General features: G+C 49.1%; 1 protein-coding gene across 1 annotated transcript; it reads left to right on the plus strand.

Annotated features, from left to right (window-relative positions):
* The first annotated feature begins 24,713 nt into the window (after positions 1-24,713).
* LOC117438465 (protein LSM12 homolog) lies at positions 24,714-27,398 on the plus strand. Its single transcript, XM_034073979.1, has 2 exons — positions 24,714-24,857; positions 26,909-27,398. The coding sequence occupies exons 1-2, from the start codon at positions 24,737-24,739 to the stop codon at positions 27,127-27,129; spliced, it is 342 nt and encodes a 113-aa protein (XP_033929870.1). The 5' UTR covers positions 24,714-24,736; the 3' UTR covers positions 27,130-27,398.
* Positions 27,399-27,662: the final 264 nt, after the last annotated feature.

Here is a 27,662-nt window from a genome sequence, read left to right on the forward strand (position 1 = left end):
AATTATAACAAGTTATAATCAGGCAGGAAAACATCATAGGGGTACTGAAACAACCCATACAAGTACAACATCAATGGCCAGTCCCATCCACCCTCACCCTCTCCCTCTCCCTTTTCAGTTCAGACAATAAGTACAACAAGTTAAAGTCTGGGAGAAAAACATTATAGAGGTACAAAAACAACCCATACAAGATCAATAGTCCCTCCCATCCACCCCCGGCCACTCCGTTTTCAGTTAAGGCAACAATTATAACAAGTTATAGTCAGGGAGGGAAACATTATAGGGGTACAGAATCAACCCATACAAGATCAATAGTCCATCCCATCCACACTCACCCTCTCCCTTTTTAAGGCAACAATTATAACAAGTTATAATCAGGGAGGAAAACATCATAGGGGTACAGAAACAACCCATACAAGTACAACATCAATGGCCAGTCCCATCCACCCTCACCCTCTCCTTTTTCAGTTCAGACAACAAGTACAACAAGTTATAGTCTGGGAGAAAAACATCATAGTGGTACAGAAACAACCCATACTGTTGGGGGTCGAGCATGGGCGCTTGAACAGGCCTACAGCAAGCTGTGAGAAAGTGAACTTATGACCCCAGGTTAAAAGAAGAAGAAGTGTCAAGATCAGCAAAACAGGAATGCAATAACAGGATGCCAGTAATTGCAGAAGCATGATGTAATGCTAAGCTGAAGCGAAGGTGTGAAACCAATCAGGAGAGGTAAAGGGGAGCGTGTATCCCTCGTGGGCAAAGTGAAGCAGCCAATCAAGTAATGCGTGATCGTGTGTAAGACAGTATATTAAGAGCAGCCTTGTAATCAATAAACGGAGCATTTTGTGAACCTATATCGTATCGGTGTTTTCTCCCCTCCACCTGGCCGCGGCATTTTGGTGACACCGACGTGATACCAGGAGAGAGAGAGACCGTGGACGAGAGAAGGTGGAGATCCCGGCTGCCCGAGAGAGGCAGGCTGCCCGAGAGAGGCAGGAAAAGAGCTCAAATTACGTGGCCACGGCTGACCGGTGAGTCAGGCAGACTGCGGTCTGTTTCGGGATGGGTTTCGCTGTATCAGCGATAGAAAAGGCTACGACAGAAGGAGTGCTATGCGTAGCGAAGAAAACAGGGTACTCGATACCCCGACAGGAACTTGTGGACTTTTTATTTTGGTGCCGACGAAGGGGGTTGTTAGAAAATACTGGACAGTTATTCTCCAAAGATCAATGGCGTAAGATAGGGGAAGAATTGTGGGAGTCGGTGAAGCTTTTAATCTCGAGACTTGGGAGAAAATTACTAAGGAAGAAGCCCCTGATTTATGGATGTTTTCAGTCCTTCCTAAGGTGAAGGGAGCAACCCTTAAAGAGACAGACCTAAAGTTAATGTTGAAATGGTCGAAGACACGTTACCCAGAGATTTATGAGTCTACCGGATTTGAGATATCCTTGTGGAATGGGGCAGGAGTTAAGCTGTGGAATGCAGCCACGAAAGGCAATGAAGCTGTGAAAAGTTTGTCAGTCATTTGGAGAACTGTTTTAGAGATGCTAAAGTAACAAAAAAATGAGATCATGGAGATCAGCGTGCCCCCCCCCCCCCCGAACCTCCGCTGGTTGCCGCTGCTGCAGCGAAGATTGATGTCGGGGATGAAGATGATCCTTTCGACTCAGACCCTATTGACCCCGAGAAGGAGCCTGTGCACGTTCATCAGTTTGCTGTTGCTGCTCCTGAGATGCCTAATAATGCTGATGCTGACCTGGATGGTGCTCTTGACCTGGAGCCTATTCATCCGGAAAAGAAGCCTGATTTATATCCCCCATATCCTCATGATAAATGGGTAGCTGTAAAGGGAGAAGTGAGATGGGTGGGGGATGTGGATGTATTGCACAGTTTCCTGTGGTGTGTGTGCTTCCCACCCGAGATGGGAAGGTCTCTTGTATGTTCTTATCAGGGGTAACGGGCAGAATGTGTCAGACCATAGAGTTGGAACCCCAAATACAACTCCTGTGATAGAGTCTCTCTGTGATACTCATGTACTAGAAGTTGGTAAATATAAGTATGTCCATGTTTCTATCAACCCTTGCAAACCTTTATAGATATTGCTGGCAACTTCTTCCAACATAGGCTGGCCACCTGTGTCGGAACGAGTGTGCATTTTGGTCAGTATAAAAGCCCAAGCCTCATGTGATGTGAGGGAGGCAGAGCCTCTGCGGGGACACCCGCTAAGGTTGAGCCTGCCGCCTCGCACTGTGATGATGCTTCTTGGAGCTGGTTTCCTGATAGTCTTTACAGGGTCCTTGTGCCATGCTCTGCATGTGGGACTGTGTAGTGGGAACAATGATTGTCTGGATTTTGTGTTTCAAATATTGTAGTTGTGTGCAGTGTGCTTGTGGGATCCCATATATGTGTGTGTGTGTGTGATGAGGGCAGACAGTGTTCTGTGTATTTTTTTGTTGTCAGGTTCATGTAAAAGGTTTAACCGGTAGCAGTTTAACATTTCGGGCAAGAAAGTGTTAATGCAAAAGTGCGGCAGGTATTTGTTGCTGCTGCTGAGAAGGCTGCTGCCCATAGGCTGTGGTTTCAGTTGTGCAAAGCAGGGGGAGAGACTTTGAAAAAAAGAAAAAAAAAGGGTAATGATAACTCACTCTGGCTGTTATTAGCGACTGTAGTTTTGTTGTGTATTGCTTCAAGCTTGTTCTCCAGCCAGTGTACTATCAACAGCACATAAGGGATTTGATTCAGCGATGCTGGCAGTGTGGGTCCCTGAATAGGTTGGTTGAATCACCCTCCGATACAGTGGGCTGTTCAGTATGGTTCCCACAATGGGATGCAGACAGGCTGGTCGGACACAAGGGTCTCGTCTTTCTTGGGACACTGACAGGCTGATCAAATATAAAGGTTTCAAGGAAACCCCCCTTATAATGTTACAATGTGGTCTGAGCCATAGGGGTCAGGAAGTATTGCTTTTGATTCTGCTTGTGCGACAGAAAAAAAAGAAAAGGGGGGGGGAGTGTAATGATGGAGCAAACCCCTTTGACTGTTAACACTGTGCAGTCTGTTTCTGCAGCTGTTTCACATCCCCTTTGCATCAGATGCTTCTGCTTTAAGGAGTCACTTTAACCTGTCTACTTCTCCAGAACTGATAACCCAGAGGAAGGGATATATTTCTGTCCTCCTACCTACAGGTCCACGGCAGCTGCCTGCAAAGTTTGTCAAGCTTTGCCATGAGCTGGACAGACGAGTGGAAGAACTCAATGCATCAGCTACAGGAGCTGACCGTGAATACCCCAGGCAGAATGAGATAGAGAGAAACGAATGATTGTAAAACATCACTTGGGGGCAACTGAAAAGTAACAGCTTGAATATGTATGCTTGTAAAGTAGCTATTATTAGAGGTTGTGATTTTGTGTATAAAACCACCTGTATTTACTAGCCAGTTGCTAACAAGAAACAATACCTTGTATTGTATGGATTTGTCGGGAAGAGTGCACCCCAGCCATAATGTCAGATTGAAGTGGGTACCCTAACCCTAATGTCGGGAAGAGTGCACCCCAGCCATATTGTCAGATTGAGTGCACCCTAACCCTAATGTCGGGAAGAGTGCACCCTAACCCTAATGTCGGAAAGTGGGTACCCTAACCCTAATGTCGGGAAGAGTGCACCCCAGCCATAATGTCAGATTGAGTGCACCCTAACCCTAATGTCGGGAAGAGTGCACCCTAAACCTAATGTCGGAAAGTGGGTACCCTAACCCTAATGTCGGGAAGAGTGCACCCTAACCCTAATGTCGGGAAGAGTGCACCCCAGCCATAATGTCAGATTGAGTGCACCCTAACCCTAATGTCGAGAAGAGTGCACCCCAACCCTAATGTCGGAAAGTGGGTACCCTAACCCTAATGTCGGGAAGAGTGCACCCCAGCCATAATGTCAGATTGAGTGCACCCTAACCCTAATGTAGGGAAGAGTGCACCCTAACCCTAATGTCGGAAAGTGGGTACCCTAACCCTAATGTCGGGAAGAGTGCACCCCAGCCATAATGTCAGATTGAGTGCACCCTAACCCTAATGTCGGGAAGAGTGCACCCTAACCCTAATGTCGGAAAGTGGGTACCCTAACCCTAATGTCGGGAAGAGTGCACCCCAGCCATAATGTCAGATTGAGTGCACCCTAACCCTAATGTCGGGAAGAGTGCACCCTAACCCTAATGTCGGAAAGTGGGTACCCTAACCCTAATGTCGGGAAGAGTGCACCCTAACCCTAATGTCGGGAAGAGTGCACCCTAACCCTAATGTCGGAAAGTGGGTACCCTAACCCTAATGTCGGGAAGAGTGCACCCTAACCCTAATGTCGGAAAGTGGGTACCCTAACCCTAACGTCGGGAAGAGTGCACCCCAGCCATAATGTCAGATTGAGTGCACCCTAACCCTAATGTCGGGAAGAGTGCACCCTAACGATGTCAGGAAGAGTGTACCCTAACCCTAATGACGACCCTAGCCCTAGCGGCGACCCGGAACGGATCTACCTAGCGCCTAATTTGCCTTGCCTTGCTGTCATCTATCATGTCTCATCTGCCATCTCTCAACTGCCATCTATCATCTGCCATCTATCATGTACCCAACTGTCATCATCTATCATCTACCATCGATCATGTACCCATCTATCATCTAGCTTTGACTTACCTGGAAAATTGACTTACCTGGAAAATTGACTTACCTGCCAAAACATCATAGGGGTACAGAAACAACCCATACAAGTACAAGATACATAGTCCCTCCCATCCCCCCCCACCCTCTGCTTTTTCAGTTAAGGCAACAATTATAACAAGTTATATTCAGGGAGGAAAACATCATAGGGGTACAGAAACAACCCATACAAGATCAATAGTCCATCCCATCCACCCTCACCCTCTCCCTTTTTAAGGCAACAATTATAACAAGTTACAATCAGGGAGGAAAACATAATAGGGGTACAGAAACAACCCATACAAGATCAATAGTCCATCCAATCCACCCCCACCCTGTCCTTTTTCAGATAAGGCAACAATTATAACAAGTTACAGTCAGGGAGGAAAACATCATAGGGGTACAGAAACAACCTATACAAGATCAATAGTCCATCCCATCCACACTCACCCTCTCCCTCTTTAAGGCAACAATTATAACAAGTTATAATCAGGCAGGAAAACATCATAGGGGTACTGAAACAACCCATACAAGTACAACATCAATGGCCAGTCCCATCCACCCTCACCCTCTCCCTCTCCCTTTTCAGTTCAGACAATAAGTACAACAAGTTAAAGTCTGGGAGAAAAACATTATAGAGGTACAAAAACAACCCATACAAGATCAATAGTCCCTCCCATCCACCCCCGGCCACTCCGTTTTCAGTTAAGGCAACAATTATAACAAGTTATAGTCAGGGAGGGAAACATTATAGGGGTACAGAATCAACCCATACAAGATCAATAGTCCATCCCATCCACACTCACCCTCTCCCTTTTTAAGGCAACAATTATAACAAGTTATAATCAGGGAGGAAAACATCATAGGGGTACAGAAACAACCCATACAAGTACAACATCAATGGCCAGTCCCATCCACCCTCACCCTCTCCTTTTTCAGTTCAGACAACAAGTACAACAAGTTATAGTCTGGGAGAAAAACATCATAGTGGTACAGAAACAACCCATACTGTTGGGGGTCGAGCATGGGCGCTTGAACAGGCCTACAGCAAGCTGTGAGAAAGTGAACTTATGACCCCAGGTTAAAAGAAGAAGAAGTGTCAAGATCAGCAAAACAGGAATGCAATAACAGGATGCCAGTAATTGCAGAAGCATGATGTAATGCTAAGCTGAAGCGAAGGTGTGAAACCAATCAGGAGAGGTAAAGGGGAGCGTGTATCCCTCGTGGGCAAAGTGAAGCAGCCAATCAAGTAATGCGTGATCGTGTGTAAGACAGTATATTAAGAGCAGCCTTGTAATCAATAAACGGAGCATTTTGTGAACCTATATCGTATCGGTGTTTTCTCCCCTCCACCTGGCCGCGGCATTTTGGTGACACCGACGTGATACCAGGAGAGAGAGAGACCGTGGACGAGAGAAGGTGGAGATCCCGGCTGCCCGAGAGAGGCAGGCTGCCCGAGAGAGGCAGGAAAAGAGCTCAAATTACGTGGCCACGGCTGACCGGTGAGTCAGGCAGACTGCGGTCTGTTTCGGGATGGGTTTCGCTGTATCAGCGATAGAAAAGGCTACGACAGAAGGAGTGCTATGCGTAGCGAAGAAAACAGGGTACTCGATACCCCGACAGGAACTTGTGGACTTTTTATTTTGGTGCCGACGAAGGGGGTTGTTAGAAAATACTGGACAGTTATTCTCCAAAGATCAATGGCGTAAGATAGGGGAAGAATTGTGGGAGTCGGTGAAGCTTTTAATCTCGAGACTTGGGAGAAAATTACTAAGGAAGAAGCCCCTGATTTATGGATGTTTTCAGTCCTTCCTAAGGTGAAGGGAGCAACCCTTAAAGAGACAGACCTAAAGTTAATGTTGAAATGGTCGAAGACACGTTACCCAGAGATTTATGAGTCTACCGGATTTGAGATATCCTTGTGGAATGGGGCAGGAGTTAAGCTGTGGAATGCAGCCACGAAAGGCAATGAAGCTGTGAAAAGTTTGTCAGTCATTTGGAGAACTGTTTTAGAGATGCTAAAGTAACAAAAAAATGAGATCATGGAGATCAGCGTGCCCCCCCCCCCCCCCCCGAACCTCCGCTGGTTGCCGCTGCTGCAGCGAAGATTGATGTCGGGGATGAAGATGATCCTTTCGACTCAGACACTATTGACCCCGAGAAGGAGCCTGTGCACGTTCATCAGTTTGCTGTTGCTGCTCCTGAGATGCCTAATAATGCTGATGCTGACCTGGATGGTGCTCTTGACCTGGAGCCTATTCATCCGGAAAAGAAGCCTGATTTATATCCCCCATATCCTCATGATAAATGGGTAGCTGTAAAGGGAGAAGTGAGATGGGTGGGGGATGTGGATGTATTGCACAGTTTCCTGTGGTGTGTGTGCTTCCCACCCGAGATGGGAAGGTCTCTTGTATGTTCTTATCAGGGGTAACGGGCAGAATGTGTCAGACCATAGAGTTGGAACCCCAAATACAACTCCTGTGATAGAGTCTCTCTGTGATACTCATGTACTAGAAGTTGGTAAATATAAGTATGTCCATGTTTCTATCAACCCTTGCAAACCTTTATAGATATTGCTGGCAACTTCTTCCAACATAGGCTGGCCACCTGTGTCGGAACGAGTGTGCATTTTGGTCAGTATAAAAGCCCAAGCCTCATGTGATGTGAGGGAGGCAGAGCCTCTGCGGGGACACCCGCTAAGGTTGAGCCTGCCGCCTCGCACTGTGATGATGCTTCTTGGAGCTGGTTTCCTGATAGTCTTTACAGGGTCCTTGTGCCATGCTCTGCATGTGGGACTGTGTAGTGGGAACAATGATTGTCTGGATTTTGTGTTTCAAATATTGTAGTTGTGTGCAGTGTGCTTGTGGGATCCCATATATGTGTGTGTGTGTGTGATGAGGGCAGACAGTGTTCTGTGTATTTTTTTGTTGTCAGGTTCATGTAAAAGGTTTAACCGGTAGCAGTTTAACATTTCGGGCAAGAAAGTGTTAATGCAAAAGTGCGGCAGGTATTTGTTGCTGCTGCTGAGAAGGCTGCTGCCCATAGGCTGTGGTTTCAGTTGTGCAAAGCAGGGGGAGAGACTTTGAAAAAAAGAAAAAAAAAGGGTAATGATAACTCTGGCTGTTATTAGCGACTGTAGTTTTGTTGTGTATTGCTTCAAGCTTGTTCTCCAGCCAGTGTACTATCAACAGCACATAAGGGATTTGATTCAGCGATGCTGGCAGTGTGGGTCCCTGAATAGGTTGGTTGAATCACCCTCCGATACAGTGGGCTGTTCAGTATGGTTCCCACAATGGGATGCAGACAGGCTGGTCGGACACAAGGGTCTCGTCTTTCTTGGGACACTGACAGGCTGATCAAATATAAAGGTTTCAAGGAAACCCCCCTTATAATGTTACAATGTGGTCTGAGCCATAGGGGTCAGGAAGTATTGCTTTTGATTCTGCTTGTGCGACAGAAAAAAAAGAAAAGGGGGGGGGAGTGTAATGATGGAGCAAACCCCTTTGACTGTTAACACTGTGCAGTCTGTTTCTGCAGCTGTTTCACATCCCCTTTGCATCAGATGCTTCTGCTTTAAGGAGTCACTTTAACCTGTCTACTTCTCCAGAACTGATAACCCAGAGGAAGGGATATATTTCTGTCCTCCTACCTACAGGTCCACGGCAGCTGCCTGCAAAGTTTGTCAAGCTTTGCCATGAGCTGGACAGACGAGTGGAAGAACTCAATGCATCAGCTACAGGAGCTGACCGTGAATACCCCAGGCAGAATGAGATAGAGAGAAACGAATGATTGTAAAACATCACTTGGGGGCAACTGAAAAGTAACAGCTTGAATATGTATGCTTGTAAAGTAGCTATTATTAGAGGTTGTGATTTTGTGTATAAAACCACCTGTATTTACTAGCCAGTTGCTAACAAGAAACAATACCTTGTATTGTATGGATTTGTCGGGAAGAGTGCACCCCAGCCATAATGTCAGATTGAGTGCACCCTAACCCTAATGTCGGGAAGAGTGCACCCCAGCCATAATGTCAGATTGAGTGCACCCTAACCCTAATGTCGGGAAGAGTGCACCCTAACCCTAATGTCGGAAAGTGGGTACCCTAACCCTAATGTCGGGAAGAGTGCACCCCAGCCATAATGTCAGATTGAGTGCACCCTAACCCTAATGTCGGGAAGAGTGCACCCTAAACCTAATGTCGGAAAGTGGGTACCCTAACCCTAATGTCGGGAAGAGTGCACCCTAACCCTAATGTCGGGAAGAGTGCACCCCAGCCATAATGTCAGATTGAGTGCACCCTAACCCTAATGTCGAGAAGAGTGCACCCCAACCCTAATGTCGGAAAGTGGGTACCCTAACCCTAATGTCGGGAAGAGTGCACCCCAGCCATAATGTCAGATTGAGTGCACCCTAACCCTAATGTCGGGAAGAGTGCACCCTAACCCTAATGTCGGAAAGTGGGTACCCTAACCCTAATGTCGGGAAGAGTGCACCCCAGCCATAATGTCAGATTGAGTGCACCCTAACCCTAATGTCGGGAAGAGTGCACCCTAACCCTAATGTCGGAAAGTGGGTACCCTAACCCTAATGTCGGGAAGAGTGCACCCTAACCCTAATGTCGGGAAGAGTGCACCCTAACCCTAATGTCGGAAAGTGGGTACCCTAACCCTAATGTCGGGAAGAGTGCACCCTAACCCTAATGTCGGAAAGTGGGTACCCTAACCCTAACGTCGGGAAGAGTGCACCCCAGCCATAATGTCAGATTGAGTGCACCCTAACCCTAATGTCGGGAAGAGTGCACCCTAACGATGTCAGGAAGAGTGTACCCTAACCCTAATGACGACCCTAGCCCTAGCGGCGACCCGGAACGGATCTACCTAGCGCCTAATTTGCCTTGCCTTGCTGTCATCTATCATGTCTCATCTGCCATCTCTCAACTGCCATCTATCATCTGCCATCTATCATGTACCCAACTGTCATCATCTATCATCTACCATCGATCATGTACCCATCTATCATCTAGCTTTGACTTACCTGGAAAATTGACTTACCTGGAAAATTGACTTACCTGCCAAAACATCATAGGGGTACAGAAACAACCCATACAAGTACAAGATACATAGTCCCTCCCATCCCCCCCCACCCTCTGCTTTTTCAGTTAAGGCAACAATTATAACAAGTTATATTCAGGGAGGAAAACATCATAGGGGTACAGAAACAACCCATACAAGATCAATAGTCCATCCCATCCACCCTCACCCTCTCCCTTTTTAAGGCAACAATTATAACAAGTTACAATCAGGGAGGAAAACATCATAGGGGTACAGAAACAACCCATACAAGATCAATAGTCCATCCAATCCACCCCCACCCTGTCCTTTTTCAGATAAGGCAACAATTATAACAAGTTACAGTCAGGGAGGAAAACATCATAGGGGTACAGAAACAACCTATACAAGATCAATAGTCCATCCCATCCACACTCACCCTCTCCCTCTTTAAGGCAACAATTATAACAAGTTATAATCAGGCAGGAAAACATCATAGGGGTACTGAAACAACCCATACAAGTACAACATCAATGGCCAGTCCCATCCACCCTCACCCTCTCCCTCTCCCTTTTCAGTTCAGACAATAAGTACAACAAGTTAAAGTCTGGGAGAAAAACATTATAGAGGTACAAAAACAACCCATACAAGATCAATAGTCCCTCCCATCCACCCCCGGCCACTCCGTTTTCAGTTAAGGCAACAATTATAACAAGTTATAGTCAGGGAGGGAAACATTATAGGGGTACAGAATCAACCCATACAAGATCAATAGTCCATCCCATCCACACTCACCCTCTCCCTTTTTAAGGCAACAATTATAACAAGTTATAATCAGGGAGGAAAACATCATAGGGGTACAGAAACAACCCATACAAGTACAACATCAATGGCCAGTCCCATCCACCCTCACCCTCTCCTTTTTCAGTTCAGACAACAAGTACAACAAGTTATAGTCTGGGAGAAAAACATCATAGTGGTACAGAAACAACCCATACTGTTGGGGGTCGAGCATGGGCGCTTGAACAGGCCTACAGCAAGCTGTGAGAAAGTGAACTTATGACCCCAGGTTAAAAGAAGAAGAAGTGTCAAGATCAGCAAAACAGGAATGCAATAACAGGATGCCAGTAATTGCAGAAGCATGATGTAATGCTAAGCTGAAGCGAAGGTGTGAAACCAATCAGGAGAGGTAAAGGGGAGCGTGTATCCCTCGTGGGCAAAGTGAAGCAGCCAATCAAGTAATGCGTGATCGTGTGTAAGACAGTATATTAAGAGCAGCCTTGTAATCAATAAACGGAGCATTTTGTGAACCTATATCGTATCGGTGTTTTCTCCCCTCCACCTGGCCGCGGCATTTTGGTGACACCGACGTGATACCAGGAGAGAGAGAGACCGTGGACGAGAGAAGGTGGAGATCCCGGCTGCCCGAGAGAGGCAGGCTGCCCGAGAGAGGCAGGAAAAGAGCTCAAATTACGTGGCCACGGCTGACCGGTGAGTCAGGCAGACTGCGGTCTGTTTCGGGATGGGTTTCGCTGTATCAGCGATAGAAAAGGCTACGACAGAAGGAGTGCTATGCGTAGCGAAGAAAACAGGGTACTCGATACCCCGACAGGAACTTGTGGACTTTTTATTTTGGTGCCGACGAAGGGGGTTGTTAGAAAATACTGGACAGTTATTCTCCAAAGATCAATGGCGTAAGATAGGGGAAGAATTGTGGGAGTCGGTGAAGCTTTTAATCTCGAGACTTGGGAGAAAATTACTAAGGAAGAAGCCCCTGATTTATGGATGTTTTCAGTCCTTCCTAAGGTGAAGGGAGCAACCCTTAAAGAGACAGACCTAAAGTTAATGTTGAAATGGTCGAAGACACGTTACCCAGAGATTTATGAGTCTACCGGATTTGAGATATCCTTGTGGAATGGGGCAGGAGTTAAGCTGTGGAATGCAGCCACGAAAGGCAATGAAGCTGTGAAAAGTTTGTCAGTCATTTGGAGAACTGTTTTAGAGATGCTAAAGTAACAAAAAAATGAGATCATGGAGATCAGCGTGCCCCCCCCCCCCCCCCGAACCTCCGCTGGTTGCCGCTGCTGCAGCGAAGATTGATGTCGGGGATGAAGATGATCCTTTCGACTCAGACACTATTGACCCCGAGAAGGAGCCTGTGCACGTTCATCAGTTTGCTGTTGCTGCTCCTGAGATGCCTAATAATGCTGATGCTGACCTGGATGGTGCTCTTGACCTGGAGCCTATTCATCCGGAAAAGAAGCCTGATTTATATCCCCCATATCCTCATGATAAATGGGTAGCTGTAAAGGGAGAAGTGAGATGGGTGGGGGATGTGGATGTATTGCACAGTTTCCTGTGGTGTGTGTGCTTCCCACCCGAGATGGGAAGGTCTCTTGTATGTTCTTATCAGGGGTAACGGGCAGAATGTGTCAGACCATAGAGTTGGAACCCCAAATACAACTCCTGTGATAGAGTCTCTCTGTGATACTCATGTACTAGAAGTTGGTAAATATAAGTATGTCCATGTTTCTATCAACCCTTGCAAACCTTTATAGATATTGCTGGCAACTTCTTCCAACATAGGCTGGCCACCTGTGTCGGAACGAGTGTGCATTTTGGTCAGTATAAAAGCCCAAGCCTCATGTGATGTGAGGGAGGCAGAGCCTCTGCGGGGACACCCGCTAAGGTTGAGCCTGCCGCCTCGCACTGTGATGATGCTTCTTGGAGCTGGTTTCCTGATAGTCTTTACAGGGTCCTTGTGCCATGCTCTGCATGTGGGACTGTGTAGTGGGAACAATGATTGTCTGGATTTTGTGTTTCAAATATTGTAGTTGTGTGCAGTGTGCTTGTGGGATCCCATATATGTGTGTGTGTGTGTGATGAGGGCAGACAGTGTTCTGTGTATTTTTTTGTTGTCAGGTTCATGTAAAAGGTTTAACCGGTAGCAGTTTAACATTTCGGGCAAGAAAGTGTTAATGCAAAAGTGCGGCAGGTATTTGTTGCTGCTGCTGAGAAGGCTGCTGCCCATAGGCTGTGGTTTCAGTTGTGCAAAGCAGGGGGAGAGACTTTGAAAAAAAGAAAAAAAAAGGGTAATGATAACTCACTCTGGCTGTTATTAGCGACTGTAGTTTTGTTGTGTATTGCTTCAAGCTTGTTCTCCAGCCAGTGTACTATCAACAGCACATAAGGGATTTGATTCAGCGATGCTGGCAGTGTGGGTCCCTGAATAGGTTGGTTGAATCACCCTCCGATACAGTGGGCTGTTCAGTATGGTTCCCACAATGGGATGCAGACAGGCTGGTCGGACACAAGGGTCTCGTCTTTCTTGGGACACTGACAGGCTGATCAAATATAAAGGTTTCAAGGAAACCCCCCTTATAATGTTACAATGTGGTCTGAGCCATAGGGGTCAGGAAGTATTGCTTTTGATTCTGCTTGTGCGACAGAAAAAAAAGAAAAGGGGGGGGGAGTGTAATGATGGAGCAAACCCCTTTGACTGTTAACACTGTGCAGTCTGTTTCTGCAGCTGTTTCACATCCCCTTTGCATCAGATGCTTCTGCTTTAAGGAGTCACTTTAACCTGTCTACTTCTCCAGAACTGATAACCCAGAGGAAGGGATATATTTCTGTCCTCCTACCTACAGGTCCACGGCAGCTGCCTGCAAAGTTTGTCAAGCTTTGCCATGAGCTGGACAGACGAGTGGAAGAACTCAATGCATCAGCTACAGGAGCTGACCGTGAATACCCCAGGCAGAATGAGATAGAGAGAAACGAATGATTGTAAAACATCACTTGGGGGCAACTGAAAAGTAACAGCTTGAATATGTATGCTTGTAAAGTAGCTATTATTAGAGGTTGTGATTTTGTGTATAAAACCACCTGTATTTACTAGCCAGTTGCTAACAAGAAACAATACCTTGTATTGTATGGATTTGTCGGGAAGAGTGCACCCCAGCCATAATGTCAGATTGAGTGCACCCTAACCCTAATGTCGGGAAGAGTGCACCCCAGCCATAATGTCAGATTGAGTGCACCCTAACCCTAATGTCGGGAAGAGTGCACCCTAACCCTAATGTCGGAAAGTGGGTACCCTAACCCTAATGTCGGGAAGAGTGCACCCCAGCCATAATGTCAGATTGAGTGCACCCTAACCCTAATGTCGGGAAGAGTGCACCCTAAACCTAATGTCGGAAAGTGGGTACCCTAACCCTAATGTCGGGAAGAGTGCACCCTAACCCTAATGTCGGGAAGAGTGCACCCCAGCCATAATGTCAGATTGAGTGCACCCTAACCCTAATGTCGAGAAGAGTGCACCCTAACCGTAATGTCGGAAAGTGGGTACCCTAACCCTAATGTCGGGAAGACTGCACCCCAGCCATAATGTCAGATTGAGTGCACCCTAACCCTAATGTCGGGAAGAGTGCACCCTAACCCTAATGTCGGAAAGTGGGTACCCTAACCCTAATGTCGGGAAGAGTGCACCCCAGCCATAATGTCAGATTGAGTGCACCCTAACCCTAATGTCGGGAAGAGTGCACCCTAACCCTAATGTCGGAAAGGGGGTACCCTAACCCTAATGTCGGGAAGAGTGCACCCTAACCCTAATGTCGGAAAGTGGGTACCCTAACCCTAATGTTGGGAAGAGTGCACCCCAGCCATAATGTCAGATTGAGTGCACCCTAACCCTAATGTCGGGAAGAGTGCACCCTAACCCTAATGTCGGAAAGTGGGTACCCTAACCCTAATGTCGGGAAGAGTGCACCCTAACCCTAATGTCGGGAAGAGTGCACCCTAACCCTAATGTCGGAAAGTGGGTACCCTAACCCTAATGTCGGGAAGAGTGCACCCTAACCCTAATGTCGGAAAGTGGGTACCCTAACCCTAACGTCGGGAAGAGTGCACCCCAGCCATAATGTCAGATTGAGTGCACCCTAACCCTAATGTCGGGAAGAGTGCACCCTAACGATGTCAGGAAGAGTGTACCCTAACCCTAATGACGACCCTAGCCCTAGCGGCGACCCGGAACGGATCTACCTAGCGCCTAATTTGCCTTTCCTTGCTGTCATCTATCATGTCTCATCTGCCATCTCTCAACTGCCATCTATCATCTGCCATCTATCATGTACCCAACTGTCATCATCTATCATCTACCATCGATCATGTACCCATCTATCATCTAGCATTGACTTACCTGGAAAATTGACTTACCTGGAAAATTGACTTACCTGCCAAAACATCATAGGGGTACAGAAACAACCCATACAAGTACAAGATACATAGTCCCTCCCATCCCCCCCACCCTCTGCTTTTTCAGTTAAGGCAACAATTATAACAAGTTATATTCAGGGAGGAAAACATCATAGGGGTACAGAAACAACCCATACAAGATCAATAGTCCATCCAATCCACCCCCACCCTGTCCTTTTTCAGATAAGGCAACAATTATAACAAGTTACAGTCAGGGAGGAAAACATCATAGGGGTACAGAAACAACCTATACAAGATCAATAGTCCATCCCATCCACACTCACCCTCTCCCTCTTTAAGGCAACAATTATAACAAGTTATAATCAGGCAGGAAAACATCATAGGGGTACTGAAACAACCCATACAAGTACAACATCAATGGCCAGTCCCATCCACCCTCACCCTCTCCCTCTCCCTTTTCAGTTCAGACAATAAGTACAAGTCTGGGAGAAAAACATTATAGAGGTACAAAAACAACCCATACAAGATCAATAGTCCCTCCCATCCACCCCCGGCCACTCCGTTTTCAGTTAAGGCAACAATTATAACAAGTTATAGTCAGGGAGGGAAACATTATAGGGGTACAGAATCAACCCATACAAGATCAATAGTCCATCCCATCCACACTCACCCTCTCCCTTTTTAAGGCAACAATTATAACAAGTTATAATCAGGGAGGAAAACATCATAGGGGTACAGAAACAACCCATACAAGTACAACATCAATGGCCAGTCCCATCCACCCTCACCCTCTCCTTTGTCAGTTCAGACAACAAGTACAACAAGTTATAGTCTGGGAGAAAAAACATCATAGTGGTACAGAAACAACCCATACTGTTGGGGGTCGAGCATGGGCGCTTGAACAGGCCTACAGCAAGCTGTGAGAAAGTGAACTTATGACCCCAGGTTAAAAGAAGAAGAAGTGTCAAGATCAGCAAAACAGGAATGCAATAACAGGATGCCAGTAATTGCAGAAGCATGATGTAATGCTAAGCTGAAGCGAAGGTGTGAAACCAATCAGGAGAGGTAAAGGGGAGCGTGTATCCCTCGTGGGCAAAGTGAAGCAGCCAATCAAGTAATGCGTGATCGTGTGTAAGACAGTATATTAAGAGCAGCCTTGTAATCAATAAACGGAGCATTTTGTGAACCTATATCGTATCGGTGTTTTCTCCCCTCCACCTGGCCGCGGCATTTTGGTGACACCGACGTGATACCAGGAGAGAGAGAGACCGTGGACGAGAGAAGGTGGAGATCCCGGCTGCCCGAGAGAGGCAGGCTGCCCGAGAGAGGCAGGAAAAGAGCTCAAATTACGTGGCCACGGCTGACCGGTGAGTCAGGCAGACTGCGGTCTGTTTCGGGATGGGTTTCGCTGTATCAGCGATAGAAAAGGCTACGACAGAAGGAGTGCTATGCGTAGCGAAGAAAACAGGGTACTCGATACCCCGACAGGAACTTGTGGACTTTTTATTTTGGTGCCGACGAAGGGGGTTGTTAGAAAATACTGGACAGTTATTCTCCAAAGATCAATGGCGTAAGACAGGGGAAGAATTGTGGGAGTCGGTGAAGCTTTTAATCTCGAGACTTGGGAGAAAATTACTAAGGAAGAAGCCCCTGATTTATGGATGTTTTCAGTCCTTCCTAAGGTGAAGGGAGCAACCCTTAAAGAGACAGACCTAAAGTTAATGTTGAAATGGTCGAAGACACGTTACCCAGAGATTTATGAGTCTACCGGATTTGAGATATCCTTGTGGAATGGGGCAGGAGTTAAGCTGTGGAATGCAGCCACGAAAGGCAATGAAGCTGTGAAAAGTTTGTCAGTCATTTGGAGAACTGTTTTAGAGATGCTAAAGTAACAAAAAAATGAGATCATGGAGATCAGCGTGCCCCCCCCCCCCCGAACCTCCGCTGGTTGCCGCTGCTGCAGCGAAGATTGATGTCGGGGATGAAGATGATCCTTTCGACTCAGACCCTATTGACCCCGAGAAGGAGCCTGTGCACGTTCATCAGTTTGCTGTTGCTGCTCCTGAGATGCCTAATAATGCTGATGCTGACCTGGATGGTGCTCTTGACCTGGAGCCTATTCATCCGGAAAAGAAGCCTGATTTATATCCCCCATATCCTCATGATAAATGGGTAGCTGTAAAGGGAGAAGTGAGATGGGTGGGGGATGTGGATGTATTGCACAGTTTCCTGTGGTGTGTGTGCTTCCCACCCGAGATGGGAAGGTCTCTTGTATGTTCTTATCAGGGGTAACGGGCAGAATGTGTCAGACCATAGAGTTGGAACCCCAAATACAACTCCTGTGATAGAGTCTCTCTGTGATACTCATGTACTAGAAGTTGGTAAATATAAGTATGTCCATGTTTCTATCAACCCTTGCAAACCTTTATAGATATTGCTGGCAACTTCTTCCAACATAGGCTGGCCACCTGTGTCGGAACGAGTGTGCATTTTGGTCAGTATAAAAGCCCAAGCCTCATGTGATGTGAGGGAGGCAGAGCCTCTGCGGGGACACCCGCTAAGGTTGAGCCTGCCGCCTCGCACTGTGATGATGCTTCTTGGAGCTGGTTTCCTGATAGTCTTTACAGGGTCCTTGTGCCATGCTCTGCATGTGGGACTGTGTAGTGGGAACAATGATTGTCTGGATTTTGTGTTTCAAATATTGTAGTTGTGTGCAGTGTGCTTGTGGGATCCCATATATGTGTGTGTGTGTGTGATGAGGGCAGACAGTGTTCTGTGTATTTTTTTGTTGTCAGGTTCATGTAAAAGGTTTAACCGGTAGCAGTTTAACATTTCGGGCAAGAAAGTGTTAATGCAAAAGTGCGGCAGGTATTTGTTGCTGCTGCTGAGAAGGCTGCTGCCCATAGGCTGTGGTTTCAGTTGTGCAAAGCAGGGGGAGAGACTTTGAAAAAAAAGAAAAAAAAAAGGGTAATGATAACTCACTCTGGCTGTTATTAGCGACTGTAGTTTTGTTGTGTATTGCTTCAAGCTTGTTCTCCAGCCAGTGTACTATCAACAGCACATAAGGGATTTGATTCAGCGATGCTGGCAGTGTGGGTCCCTGAATAGGTTGGTTGAATCACCCTCCGATACAGTGGGCTGTTCAGTATGGTTCCCACAATGGGATGCAGACAGGCTGGTCGGACACAAGGGTCTCGTCTTTCTTGGGACACTGACAGGCTGATCAAATATAAAGGTTTCAAGGAAACCCCCCTTATAATGTTACAATGTGGTCTGAGCCATAGGGGTCAGGAAGTATTGCTTTTGATTCTGCTTGTGCGACAGAAAAAAAAGAAAAGGGGGGGGGAGTGTAATGATGGAGCAAACCCCTTTGACTGTTAACACTGTGCAGTCTGTTTCTGCAGCTGTTTCACATCCCCTTTGCATCAGATGCTTCTGCTTTAAGGAGTCACTTTAACCTGTCTACTTCTCCAGAACTGATAACCCAGAGGAAGGGATATATTTCTGTCCTCCTACCTACAGGTCCACGGCAGCTGCCTGCAAAGTTTGTCAAGCTTTGCCATGAGCTGGACAGACGAGTGGAAGAACTCAATGCATCAGCTACAGGAGCTGACCGTGAATACCCCAGGCAGAATGAGATAGAGAGAAACGAATGATTGTAAAACATCACTTGGGGGCAACTGAAAAGTAACAGCTTGAATATGTATGCTTGTAAAGTAGCTATTATTAGAGGTTGTGATTTTGTGTATAAAACCACCTGTATTTACTAGCCAGTTGCTAACAAGAAACAATACCTTGTATTGTATGGATTTGTCACTTGTAAAAGAGGTGTTAAAGAATGCAAATTTGCAGCAGATGCTAGAAAATGCTAAGGCAAAATCTAGAAAGATTCTAATATGATGGTACTGTTACAAAGCAGGTAATGGAACAAATTAAGAGGGTGGGAGAAATCCACTGTAAGGAATTTCTTTGGTTAGTCACTTGCTGTCATCAGCATCTTCAACATGCTGATGCACTCTGTGATAGTTACTCTGCTCATGTAAATCTGTGTGTCCTTTGCTGTAGTAGTGACTTGTTACTGGGTTAAGCAGGTGAAACTCTGCATTGACAACAAGGTGCAAGGACTGAGATTGACCAAATGCCTGCTACCACAGTCAAGGGCAAGACTGGGTTGGCCTCTGTGTTTGCCACCAAGAAGAACCCTTAGCTTCGCTGCTGGCTGCATCCAGCAGGTGTAGAGCGGTGGAGACACATGTCATGCCAGACCTTGATGTGAGGGATGGCCTCCGCTGTTATCAGAGAGCCATCCAGGAGTACAGCTATCAACAGGACCGTACTGACTGCCAGCAAAATGTACAAAGCCGCAGAACAACATAAAGAAAACAGCAATGGTAGAAATCTGTGTAAAATCTTTGTAATATCTGTTCTATTATGTGTGACCATGGGTAATGGACAAGTATACTGAGCACATCTGTTAAATCCCCATTATTCCATCCTGTTACATGGTGTGTAGGATTCACTGGTATGCCACATGTTATAAAGGTTCTAGTGACTTCAAATCAGACTAATCTTACTGAAATAATGCTGCCTAGAGCAGTGGGTTGTTATGTTACACAAGTCCAGCAGTGATAGAGCAAACATCCCAAATTGTAAAAAACTTTTAGTAAAACTAAAAAGGGGGAGATGTGGAGACAGTTCTCACAGGAGAATGGATATTTGGTACATGAGGTCTGAATAACTCCGAGGGATACAGCAAGGCCATGGGAGGCCCGAGGAAGCCTAAGCAAGCAAGATAAGAAGAAGCTGTAATTCACTGAGTGATGAGAACTGTGGACTGTTGGCAAGCGTTCGAGGTCAAGTTCTCACACCTGTGCTTAACCAATTCTATGTTAGTCACTAAGGGTCTTCAGGACAAGTATCCAATCATGATATGCCAAATTGCTGTAGGTGTGTGTAAGTGTCGTGGTTTAAACCAAGTCCCCCAACTCCCGGAGAGTTAGGAAGGAGAATCCAAAGAATGTAGCCCCCACGGATTGAGGTAAGAACAGTTTAATTGCTAAGGCACAACACAAATCACTACTGCCATTACCACTACAAATAATAATGATACAGCAAACAGCAAGTGAAAAGAATACAACACCTCACCAGCCACCGACCCGTAACTCACTCCACCCTGCCCGGCTGAGCACCATGTGCACCCTCCTCCATTTTTCTCCTCAGCTCTACCCTCCAGCCTTCTCTTTCCCAGTATGCATCCTGGGCATCACGTGCTATGGTATGGAATACCTCATTGGCTAGCCTGGGTCAGGTGTCCTGTCTCTCCTTCCTCCCGGCCTCCCCTCCTCCACCTGGCTGGAAAAAACCTTGAACAAAAACACCCTCAAAACATGCTCAAATCATGACAGCATCCAAACAATGCAGTGCCTGCCCTCGGCTGCCGCCAGCAGAGCCAACACATAGTCCAGTCCTCCACTGAAACCAACACTGCAAATTCCAGTTCTCCATTGAAACAAACACACCAAAGTCCAGTTCTGCATTTAAACTAACAGCCAAGACTCGAGTCCTCCTGAGTAGTTTTTATAGTGCATAAAGGGGGAACACGTGCATATTGAGACATGGCTCATAGAGCACCTGCCCTATGCTATACCCAGCTCCTGCTTCAGGACCTTAGCTGCTCAATGCCCACATTTCTGTCAGCTGCATCCGGGCCTGAACCTCACCGGGAAAACACAATCCAATAGTACCTTGGGTTAGTTCAAGCCTTATCGCATCCAGCTGCTGCTTCAGCCACCTGCCATTCATTAACAAGTGGGGCTCACAGAGTCAGCTCTGGGACAATGGACGCAGACAACAGAGCTGCAAAGGCAACACGGAGCCATGCCCCAAAAGACAATTGACCCAAAGGCTGAGCACAAGTATAGATGAGGCTTTAGCTTAGGGAAGTCAGAAAAGCTCCAACTCAACAGCAACCTGCTCCCTTCCCCTGCCCAAAGAGACCACTTCTTGAAGAACCTTTCTCCCACACCCACCTTACAGCTCTGCCTGAGCCCTCCCCAAGCCCAGACTTGTACCTGAGCTTTCAGAGGGGCAGAGGTCCAAAGCCATCCTCCAGCAAAACCTCTTCTCACCTCACTGCCATATTCCTTCAGTACCCACATTCCTCTTCTTCATCTGCACAAGAACACAGCAATGGTACATAACCCTAACCCTAACCATAACCCTAAACCTAAGCCTAACCCTAACCCTAACCTTGACCAAAGGTGACCTCTGCCACAACTCCTCCTCCTGAGAACAGCCACAGAGTTCCACTGAAGCTCATCACCACCACCAAAGATAACAGAGAAACCAAGACTAAAACAACAAGAACTTTACACAAAGATACTTATTAATGCAGCACTAGTAAGTCTTGACATGCCCTGAGGGTCTCCATTCAGACAATACCACTCCAAAGAACTAAACCAAAACCAGGAAACGGCAACAGAAAGAAACCATAAAGCTCTAAGGCCACAAACCCCAAACAACAGGACAACACTTACCCCAATGAAAGCCAGGCACTAAAGGAGCTCTGCAGTGAATGGGCTTCATATACCCCTAACCCACCCACAACCCCTCCCTCAATGCCCTGGGGCAGGGGAGGAGCAAGCAACCAGCTGGCGCAGAAGGAGCCTGATAAGTCACAGCCTGCTCTCTTTACCCCCATTTACACCCAAATAGCACCCAGACCCCATATACACACCTATAGCACCCATAGCACAAACACCTTCATTTACCCCCTATAGCACGCCTAGCACCCAGACCCCATTTAACCCGCTATAGCACCCATCGCAACCAGACCCTCATTTAACCCCTATAGCACCCATAGCACCCAGGATCGCATGCACGCCCCTATAACAACCATAGAACCCATAGAACCCAGACCCTGATCTCCGCCGTTATAGGAACCAGATCCCCTCTACACCCCTATAGGACCTAGAGAGTAAATGGGATTCTGGGTGCTATGCGTGCTATAGGGGAGTAAATGGGATTCTGGGTCCTATAGGGGGGAAAATTGAGTTGTGGGTACTTTGGGTCCTATAGGGGGTAAATGGAGATCTGGGTGATATGGGTCCTATAGGGGTGAGAAAAATGAGGAGTGACTGGCATACAGCTGGCACTGTTGCGATGCCCTCAGAGCCATGTCCTCCACACTGCCCACAAACCTTGCAGGGATCTCCACAGCCCTTAGGAAACAAGAGCAGACCAGGCCACCTCTGGGCTCCCACAGCAGGAGAAGAGACCTCTGCCAGCCTAGGCCCAAGTTCAAGGTACCCAAGAAGAGAAGGTCCAGCAGCAGCCAAGTCCAGCCTGGAGTCTATCAGGCTTGAGAACAAGCAGCAATCCAGTCCGCAAACCACCATCAGGTCTAGCAATTGCCAAGCTGCTCTATAATCATAGAGAAGGTTAAACCAGGCGGTCAGTCTAAAGTCCGGATTAAGAATCTTCACAGGCAGGGACAGGGCTGAAAACCAGCATTCCTCCGACGAAGCTCTAAGAAAGACCTGAGGCCCAGAGCTGGGTTTAAATAGGGCTCCTGGGTGTAGTCTGGTGCACAGGTGAGGCTGTTTAGGGTCATTAAGGCTTACTAATGCCCTTAGTGCCTTAAGGGGGCACCTGAGAGCAATGGGAAATCCTAGTTCTATCCGCAGGACCCACAGAGTGAGGTGTGATTGCAGTGTTGGGATGGGGTTTTGTTCCCTCTGTTAGCTGGTGTCGTGGTTAGGGTTAGGGTTAGGGTTAGGGTTAGGTTTAGGTCTTGGTCTTGGTCTTGGTCTTGGTCTTGGTCTTCTTCCTCACCCAGCCCCAGAAACATTCTATCAAATGAATGTTCTGTGCATAAGACACAACCACAACCACTTCATTTGTGTGGGATTCAGTAAATCCTCTTGGAGACTTTATGATTCTGGTCAGTTCTGGGAGACTTTGGAAGAGTGGGTCCATAAACACAACCCTCAGCAAGGCACACACCATATGAATGGGCAGTTCCTAATACCCCTGTACTGTTTATTCCACATTAATGTCACCCTACAAGGAGTTCAGGTGTTCACTTCCCATTCAGATCTGAAGAGAAATTTAAGACAGGATTTTTATTCTGCCCATTCCTTACTAGTTTTAAACTGGTTTTGGTTACTTCCTAAATGTTTATGGTCATTTCTGTCCTGTTTTAAGCTGCTCTTGCCTATTTCTAACCTTATTTAGGCTATTTCTAATCTCTTGTTACCCAGTTCTAACTCTTTTGAAGCCATTCCGGCTATTTCCAAGCCATTTTGGTCCATTTCTTACCCCTTTCTTACCCATTTCTAACCTGGTTTTGTCCTTTCCTAACTTGTTTTAACTCCCTTATGGTCATTTTTATCTTACTCTTGTCCATTTCTAACCCTTTTTTTTGGCTAATTGTAAACAATGGAGAGGCTTTTCCATCTTATTCTGCCCATTCCTTACTAGTTTTAAGCTGATTTTGGTTACTCCTTAAATACTTATGGTCATTTCTGTCCTGTTTTAAGCTGCTCTTGCCTATTTCTAACCTGGTTTAGGCTGTTTCTAACCTCTTGTTGCCCAGTTGTAACACTTCTGAAGTCACTCTGGCCAGGAGGGGATACTGGTGCTGCTGCAGCCCTGCTTGGATGTAAAGGGACAACACCCCTGAGGTGTGCATGCTCTGGAGGAGCCATCCCCATGCACCTCAGCGCTGAATAAAAGCATATCTACTTTATAGCTGTAATGAGTTATGGGGTCTATACATGCATCTTCTGTGGGTCCATAGAGGTTCCTATGGATCTTTATAGGTCCCTGCAGGTCTCTATGGGTCTCTATAGGTCCCTATGGGTCTCTATGGGTCTCTATAGGTCCCTACAGGTCTCTATGGGTCCATATGCGCCTCTATAGGTCCCTGCAGGTCCCTATGGGTCTCTATAGGTCCCTACAGGTCCCTATGGGTCTCTATAGATCCCTATGGGTCTCTATGGGTCCCTATCGGTCCCTATGGGTCTCTATGGGTCTCTATACGTCCCTATGGGTCTCTATACGTCCCTATGGGTCTCTATGGGTCTCTATACGTCCCTATGGGTCTCTATGGGTCCCTATGGGTCTCTATGGGTCCCTATCGGTCCCTATGGGTCTCTATGGGTCTCTATACGTCCCTATGGGTCTCTATGGGTCTCTATACGTCCCTATGGGTCTCTATGGGTCTCTATACGTCCCTATGGGTCTCTACGGGTCCCTATGGGTCTCTATGGGTCCCTATCGGTCCCTATGGGTCTCTATGGGGTCCCCCCCCCCGTTTCATCCGGGCCCTCCGCTTGCCCCCCCCCGTTCCCGTGGCAACGCCGGTTCCCTCCTCCCGCCTACAGCCCCCATCACCCCCCGCGGCAGGCACGTGCGGCGTGCGCGGTGACGTCATCGGCCCCGCCCCCGCCGTTCCCGCGGCAAACGCCGGTTCCCTCCTCCCGCCTACAGCCCCCATCACCCCCCGCGGCAGCGTACGTCCGTCGTGCGCGGTGACGTCATCGGCCCCGCCCCCCGCCGTTCCCGTGGCAACTCCGGTTCCCTCCTCCCGCCTACAGCCCCCCATCACCCCCGCGGCAGCGTACGTCCGTCGTGCGTGGCGACGTCACGGCCCCGCCCCCGCCGTTCCCGTGGCAACTCCGGTTCCCTCCTCCCGCCTACAGCCCCCATCACCCCCCGCGGCAGCGTACGTCCGTCGTGCGCGGTGACGTCATCGGCCCCGCCCCCGCCGCGCCTGGCCGAGGGGGAGACAAGATGGCGGCGCCGGGCGAGTTCTTCAGCGTGGGCAGTCTCGTGTCCTGCCGCACGTGCCAAGAGCATCGGCTGCAGGGGGAGGTCGTGGCCTTCGACTACCCCAGCAAGATGCTGGCCATCAGTATCCTATGGGGGCTGGGGGGTCTGTGGGGTCTATGGGGTCTGTGGGGTCTATGGGGCCTGTGGGGTCTGTGGGGTCTATGGGGCCTGTGGGGTCTATGGGGCCTGTGGGGGATGTGGGGCTGTGGGGTCTATGGGGTCTGTGGGGTCTATGGGGTCTGTGGGGGTGTGGGGCTTGTGGGGGTAATGGGGCCTGTGGGGGGGTGTGAGGCCTGTGGGGTCTATGGGGCCTGTGGGGTCTATGGGGCCTGTGGGGTCTATGGGGCCTGTCGGGGATGTGGGGCTGTGGGGGCTGTGGGGTCTGTGGGGTCTATGGGGTCTGTGGGGTCTATGGGGGTGTGTGGGCTTGTGGGGGTAATGGGGCCTGTGGGGGGTGTGAGGCCTGTGGGGGGGATGGGGCTTGTTGGGGTAATGGGGCCTGTGGGGGGTGTGGGGCTTGTGGGGTTTGTGGGGGTAATGGGGCCTATGGGGCTTGTGGGGCCTGCGGGGTCTGTGGGGGTTATGGGACCTATGGGGGTGATGGAGCCTGTGGGGGGTGTGAGGCCTGTGGGGGGTGTGGGGCTTGTGGGGGGGATGGGGCTTGTGGGGGTAATGGGGCCTGTGGGGCGTGTGGGGTTTGTGGGGGTAATGGGGCCTATGGGGGTGATGGAGCCTGTGGGGGGTGTGAGGCCTGTGGGGTAATGGGGCCTGTGGGGCTTGTGGGGTTTGTGGGGGTAATGGGGCCTATGGGGTGATGGAGCCTGTGGGGGGTGTGAGGCCTGTGGGGGGTGTGGGGCTTGTGGGTGGCTGGGGGGGCTTGTGGGGCCTGTGGGGTCTGTGGGGCATGTGGAGGGGATGGGGCCTGTGGAGCCTATGGGGGTAATGGGGCCTGTGGGGGGGATGGGGTCTGTGGGGGGTGTGGGGATGACAGAGGCTGTGGGGCCTGTGGGGTTATGGGGTCTGTGGGGGGGATGGGCTCATGGAGAGATGGGGGGGAAGGCGCTGTGTTGGGGGGGCCGCAGTGCGGTGCCCATAGTGCTGTGGGGGGGGTGAGCCCCGACTGGGGGCTATGGGGCACAGTGGGGCAGGCAGTGGGGCGCTGGGTAGGCAGGGGTTATGGGGACAGTGGGGAGCCCTTGTATGGTTGTGGGGAGGGAATGGGGTCCTGCATAGGAGGGGTTTGAGGGCTCTGTTGTGGGGCTATGGGGGCAGTGGGACACTGGGTAGGCAGGGGTTATGGGGAAGGTACAGTCTATGAAGGGGGTTGGGGGGGGGGGGAGGCCTCTGTGGGGCTATGGGGGCAGTGGGGGCACTGGATAGGGCAGGTTTGGGGGGGTCAATGGGGAGCCCTGTGTGGGGCTATGGGGGCAGTGGGGCACTGGATAGGGCAGGTTTGGGGGGGTCAATGGGGAGCCCTGTGTGGGGCTATGGGGGCAGTGGGGCACTGGATAGGGCAGGTTTGGGGGGCATTGGGGAGCCCGGTGTGGGGTTATGGAGGAACCCTAGGGTCCCTTATAGGGGGGGGGACAGAGCGGGGCCGTGTGTGGGGCACCCCATAGTGATGCTGCAATGCCATTAACAGAGGGGAGTGGGGTCCCCTATGGAGAGGCTGTGGGTCACCCCATAGGCTGCTTATAGGGCTGGCTGCCATAGGGCAGGGGTTTGAGGGGAGCCCACAGGGGACCAGGCTGGCCCCATGGCTCCTGCCTGGGATCCACCCTGCTCCCAAGGGATGGGCTCCAGGGAAGCTCCTTTCCATCCCTGAACCATTCCAGGCTTTTCCAGGGATCAGGAGCTGGGGTTGGCTTCCCACTGCTTTCTTGGGATGCAATTCCCGGTATTCCAGGCAGGGAATCGGATGGGGGGGGTTGGGCTGTGTCCATAGGGATGGGAATCGGATGGGGGGGGTTGGGCTGTGTCCATAGGGATGGGAATCGGATGGGGGGGGTTGGGCTGTGTCCATAGGGATGGGAATCGGATGCAGGGGGGGGGTGTCCATAGGGATGGGAATCGGATGGAGGGGGTTGGGCTGTGTCCATAGGGATGGGAATTCCTTAACCCCCCCCCCCCCAGAATGCCCCTCGTCCAGCGGGAAGCCAAACCACGCGGACATCCTGCTGGTGAACCTGCAGTACGTGTCCGAGGTGGAGATCCTGAGCGACCGCAGCGACACCCCCCCCCCGCTGGCCTCCCTCAACGTCAGCAAGGTGAGCGGCATTCCCGACGCTGGGAATGCTGCAGCGCAGGGAGCGTCCGTGGGCTCGGCTGGGGCAATGGGATCTGTGTCACGGTGATGGGCAGTGTGCCGCAGGGGTCATCATTGGGATCAGTCTGATGGGGGCAATGGGATCTGTATCCCATATGGAGCTCAGTGATGGGTGGTGTTCCTCAGGGATCACTGTTAGGATCAGTCTGATGTGGGCAATGGGATCTGTATCCCAAATGGAGCTCAGTGAGGACGGTGTTCCTCAGGGGTCATCATTGGGATCAGTCTGATGTGGGCAATGGGATCCATATCCCATATGGAGCTCAGTGAGGACAGTGTTCCTCAGGGATCACTGTTAGGATCAGTCTGATGTGGGCAATGGGATCCATATCCCATATGGAGCTCTGAGGACGGTGTTCCTCAGGGATCATCACTGGGATCAGTCTAATGTGGACAATGGGATCCATATCCCAAATGGAGCTCAGTGATGGGTGGTGTTCCTCAGGGATCGCTGTTGGGATCAGTCTGATGTGGGCAATGGCTCCGTATCCCACTGATGGGCAGTGTTCCTCAGGGATCATCATTGGGATCAGTCTGATGTGGGCAATGGAGCTCAGTGAT

Source organism: Melopsittacus undulatus, unplaced genomic scaffold, assembly GCF_012275295.1.
Source record: "Melopsittacus undulatus isolate bMelUnd1 unplaced genomic scaffold, bMelUnd1.mat.Z mat_scaffold_349_arrow_ctg1, whole genome shotgun sequence".
NCBI classification, from domain to species: Eukaryota; Metazoa; Chordata; class Aves; order Psittaciformes; family Psittaculidae; genus Melopsittacus; species Melopsittacus undulatus.